The sequence below is a fragment of the Rhagoletis zephyria genome, unplaced genomic scaffold, assembly GCF_001687245.7.
Source record: "Rhagoletis zephyria isolate East Lansing unplaced genomic scaffold, Rhagoletis_zephyria_1.1 Rzeph_scaffold_03586, whole genome shotgun sequence".
NCBI lineage: Eukaryota > Metazoa > Arthropoda > Insecta > Diptera > Tephritidae > Rhagoletis > Rhagoletis zephyria.
In genome coordinates this window covers 46,625-51,871 of record NW_016160669.1, presented here as the reverse complement: position 1 = coordinate 51,871, position 5,247 = coordinate 46,625, and the positions used below count along the sequence as shown (strand labels likewise).

The 5,247-nt window shown below is 34.5% G+C and overlaps 1 protein-coding gene across 2 annotated transcripts; it reads left to right on the top strand.

Annotated features, from left to right (window-relative positions):
* The first annotated feature begins 3,990 nt into the window (after positions 1-3,990).
* On the top strand, positions 3,991-4,712 carry LOC108369286 (uncharacterized). 2 transcript variants are annotated; one of them, XM_017624379.1, is made up of 3 exons: positions 3,991-4,170; positions 4,261-4,434; positions 4,514-4,712. In XM_017624379.1, exons 1-3 carry the CDS (start codon positions 3,993-3,995, stop codon positions 4,543-4,545), a joined length of 384 nt encoding a protein of 127 aa, XP_017479868.1. In that variant the 5' UTR covers positions 3,991-3,992; the 3' UTR covers positions 4,546-4,712. The 2 variants fall into 2 exon arrangements, with proteins under 2 accessions (XP_017479868.1, XP_017479866.1); XM_017624377.1 differs by having other exon boundaries at positions 4,502-4,712.
* Positions 4,713-5,247: the final 535 nt, after the last annotated feature.

Below are 5,247 nucleotides of genomic sequence, written 5' to 3'. Positions count from 1 at the left end.
TTGATCCCTTTGTTTAAAAACCCCGAAGNGTTATATACCACTTCAGCATTTTTTTAAATGCTAAAAAATGCATTGTTTAAAAAATTTCCGAGAAATAGATTTTGTTTTGATCCCTTTGTTTAAAAACCCCGAAGTGGCTACATAAATATCTTCACACTCTTTTCTTCACCAAAGACATCGACATAGATGCTCTAAGAGCATTTCTATATCAAAATTAAAATATCGCTGACTTTCGCATTGGCCCAAAAATTTAATTGCTGTGGAACCAAATCAATAAAAGACTGGTATTACGTTTTTTTATACCCGAGTGCACTTGTGCACAAGGGTATATTAACTTTGTTCAAATAACGGTTGTTTGTAACAGCCAAAACGAATCATGATAGATATAGACAAATGTATACATAATCAGAATGAATAGAGAAGTCGATTAAGCTATGTCTGTCTGTCCGTCCGTCCATGTACACGATAACTCGAGCAAAAATTGAGATATCTCAACGAAATTTGGTATGTAGGTTTCCATTTATCCAAGGTAGGTTGGTATTGAAAATGGGCGAAATCGGACTGTAACCACGCCCACTTCCCATATAACGGTAATTTCCAGAAATACGAAAACTGCGATATTTTAGTAACTACCGAAGCTTATTCACTCAAAATTGATATTTACAATAATTTTCAGACGAAAAATAAGAGTATTATAAATTTTTGGAAAATGGGCGTAGCCACGCACACTTATGGTTACATGTATATATCTTGATAACCGCTGCACCAATTTCTTCCAAACTTGGTACAGTTGTTGGCCTTGGTACAGCATACCAAATCGCCGAAAATTTTTAAAATCGGACAATAACCACGCCCACATCCCATATAACGGTAATTTAGAGAAATACAAAATCTTCGATAAATCAGTAAATATTAAAGCTAATTTATTCAAAATTGATGCTTGCAACAATTCTTTACCAAGAAATATATTTATGATAAAATTTTGGAAAGTGGGCGTGGCACCGCCCACTTATGATCACATATATGTATCTCGGTAACCGTTATACCAATTTGTACCAAACTCGGTATGGTTATTTTGCTTGCCACATGAAAGCAAAACGTTGAAAATTATTGAAATGTGACTAAAATTACGGCCGCTTTTCATATAACGGTAAATTTCAGAAATGCTTGAAACTTCAATATTTCGAAATTTAAAGACGCTAATTTACTCAAAATTACCATGTAGCGGTAGCTTTCGGAAAGTTGAAAAAACATATATTTAATATTTTCGCCGGGTATTTAATGTTCGGCTCCGCCCGAACTTAGACTTTCTTACTTGTTTTATTTCAAATTAAGTACTTACTCGTATTTTGAACACAATAAATATGTTTCCACTGCTTCTTTCTAAATTTGTTATCAATGGGCTTTAAAACTTGCGAATAATATTTGGCATTCCCGTATAAAAAGCTTTATGGATATTCAGTTGGTTTATGATGCTGCTCCAACGTCTCTGAACTTACTAAAATTTTCTATAAAATTTAAATATCGATGCATTGATCATAGATTAGGCGTACATATGTATAAAAGTAAATGCCTACATATGTATGTGCATATGTACTTTATAGGAATGCTACAAATGTAAGGGCTTCAATCATATAGCTACGAAGTGCAAGGATGAAGAGGTCTGCCTGAAGTGCTTGGGTAATCATAAAACAATGGAGTGCACAAAGGAGCAAATAAAGAAGTGTATCAACTGCATTCGTGCAAACAAAGAATTTAATCTAGGGCTCGACGTGAACCACTTGACAACTAACCGACAGTGTCCTGTATACATGAAGAAACTAGAGCATAAGAGAAATAGAGCCAGCTATTAACAATTACAGTCAGTTAATAGGAACCGTGGCATATCTTAACATAAGTAGTATAGTAGCTAATAAAATAGAACTTGAAAGGCTAATTGAAATTGTTGATCCGGATATAGTTCTATGTTCCGAAACTTGTACAACAGGGGAAATATATGACTATGAAATACAGTTTCCTACATATCAAGTTGTAAGATGTGACTCGTACAGTAGGCATACAGGAGGGGTAATCATAATATTGGGTAACGCACTAGATTTTAAAATAATACTAAACAAATCTATCGATAAAAATTTTTGATGTGTAGTTATCCAACTGAAAAATCTCGAAACCAAATGGAAAATCGGGGTGGTTTATCACTCACCTAGTTCAAGTGATGCTGATTTTCTAGCATATATGGAGACCATTTTGTCGGAAATATGCGATAACAATGTAAATACCATTATTATAGGACTGAATATAATGTCGACATATAGTAAGAAACTTAATGAGATATTCGCCCATCAGGCAATGAAACAGTTAATTAACTTTAATACTAGGGTTACTGAATATTCCGAAACACTGATCGATTTATTGTACTCGAACGCTAAGGAAGTGTCATGTGAAAAAGCGGAGGAACATAGAATATCGGATCATGAAACTATAATGTTCAAATGCGATATAAAAAAACAAGGCCCTAACAGTAAACTGTCTGAAATAACTTCGTGGGATGGGTACAGCCCAGACAACCTTATAAATCTTTTGCGACAATGCACCTTCGCTGACCTGAATAGTCTGATGGTTTCGAGTATGAAAAAACTAACTTCTCGTGTACAAAAGCGGGTCAAAATCCGAAATAATTGGTATGACAGACAATTGACTGAAACTAATAAAGAAAAATTCAAGTTATACCAAAGGGCAGTGATCACTGGTGATTGGGTAGAATACAATGAAATAAAGAAAACGTATAAAAAAATGATTAGAATTAAAAAAATCCAATATATGGAATACAAGGTGGAAATTAATAGAGGTTGACAGTCGTTTAATGTGGAAACATTTGAAGAATATTGTCAATAATGCGAATCACAAAGAAAATATCAAAGAGGTTCGAATCAACGGTAAAATATATAGCAATAGTACTGAAATCGATGCAGCAGGAAAATGGTCAAGGGACCTTTAAATTTTGTGAGATTAGTACAGATGATATTATCCATATAGTAAAGAAGTTCAAGATAAAAATTGGTGGAAATTATTTATTATCCGAGGGTGTAATCAAAGACTTTTACGCCCTATTATTAAATAAGAGCCTTCAGTNATGCAACAGGAAAATGGTCAAGGGACCTTTAAATTTTGTGAGATTAGTACAGATGATATTATCCATATAGTAAAGAAGTTCAAGATAAAAATTGGTGGAAATTATTTATTATCCGAGGGTGTAATCAAAGACTTTTACGCCCTATTATTAAATAAGAGCCTTCAGTTGGGAATAGTTCCGACAGAATGGAAAACTTCGACCATTGTCCCTATAAAAAAGGTCAAAAACACCATAAAATCGGAGGAGCTCAGGCCAATAAACACCCTTCCCAACTTAGAAAAAATACTGGAAACGGTTGTAAAAAATCAACTATTAAACTATATTGAGTCAAATAAAATACTCATTAAGGAGCAGTCAGGTTTTAGGACTAACCACTCATGCGAAACAGCTCTAAACTTGATCTTATCACAATGGAAGGAGGACCTGAACTCCAAGAAAACTATCTTGGCGGTTTTTGTGGACCTTAAGAGAGCCTTCGAGACAATCGACAGGGAAATAATGCTAAAAAAAACTCGAATATATTGGTATAGATAACATCGAACTTACATGGTTCCGTAGTTTTCTTTCTAATAGGAAGCAACAAACGGTGATTGGCAAAGCTCTATCCACAAAGGTGGCAGTAGATATTGGTCTACCACAAGGGTCGGTGTTAGCTCCAATACTCTTTAATATTTATATCAACGACATAAACTCAGCATTGAAGTATTGTAAGGTAAAATTGTTCGCCGACGATACCCTCTTAACCCTCAGTGACTGTAATCTACCCAATGCAATGATTAAAATGCAAGAAGACCTTCATTGTTTGTATAAATGGTTGTGCGTAAACAGACTGCTATCAAATGTGAACAAGACAAAGTTTATGGTCATATCCGTTAGCTCCGATAATTACATTTTAAAAATTAAAGGTGAAGTAATTGAGAAAGTGAGAATCATTAAATATCTAGGTATATATATCGATGATAAGTTAAAATTTGAGGAACATATTGACTACACAGTAGCAAAAATTGGTAAAAAAATTGGTCTCATGAAAAGATCATGTAAGTACTTAGGAAGGAGGTATAAGCCTCTGGTCTACAGATCTATAGATGACCCACATTTCATATACTGTCCAACAATCATTTTTATAGCAAGCGACACACAAATAGATAAGCTTCAAAAAATGCAAAATAGGGCTATGCGATTTATCTTGAACAAGCGGTGCGACACACCCATACAGGAAATGATCGCAGAATTAAACTGGCTGAGCGTGAAACAGCAAATTTTCTATCACGCTATGAAATTCGTGTTTAACATAAAACAAGGTAGACTCCCAGATTATCTGAGTGATATCCTAAGATATAATAGTGAAACCCATTCGTATTTACTCAGGGGAAATAATAGTTTCAGGCTGCCGCTGTATAAAACGGAAATAGATAAGAAGAATATCTTTTATAAGGGATTAAAATGTTATAATGAACTTCCAGCTCAAATACAAAATTGCGAAAACGTTGGTACCTTCAAAAGGCTGCTACTTGATCACTGTAGAACATTGGATATCAGATAGAAAGGTCCGGCATGGAAACTAGTCCTTTCCATCCGTACTAGCTGGATTCTGGATTTAGTCCATTCAGATCACCCATAATGTATGAAATAAGAAGGTCGGCATAGAAACTAGTCATTTCCGTCCGATCAAATAGCGCGACTCTGGATTTCGTCCATTCAGATCGCCTGCCGGTAGAGAAGTTTATAAGAAGCGGCTTGGAAACTAGTCCTTTCCAACCGCTCAGTTGTAGCGGCTCTGGAAACTACACTCTTAGACCGCATCTCGTACGTGATATATTTACGGTACCGCTTAGAATCCCGTCCATTCCAAAAGCATCGAGAATATGCTATTTTAGTTAAATATACATACTATTATATAGCTTAGAAGGAAAAGTGTATCAGGTTAACTTATTTTAAGCATTAAATTTAACTTTACTTTAATTATATATTGCAATGCATAATTCAAATGTATATACGTGAATGTATATAGGTCAAATGACTGTAATAAATAAATAAATAAATAATCCCTGGATCCCGGTCTTTTTTAAATTTGTAATTTACACTGGTGGCAGTAAAAGAACGTTTTATGTTGA

Excerpts from the sequence above, each read along its gene's own strand:
- LOC108369286 (XM_017624377.1), top strand. The coding sequence starts at position 3,993 with ATGGTCATATCCGTTAGCTCCGATAATTACATTTTAAAAATTAAAGGT. Across the intron at positions 4,171-4,260 it reads TGGTCTCATGAAAAGATCAT|CAAGCGACACACAAATAGAT; the intron begins GTAAGTACTTAG and ends TCATTTTTATAG. Across the intron at positions 4,435-4,501 it reads CGTGTTTAACATAAAACAAG|GGGAAATAATAGTTTCAGGC; the intron begins GTAGACTCCCAG and ends GTATTTACTCAG.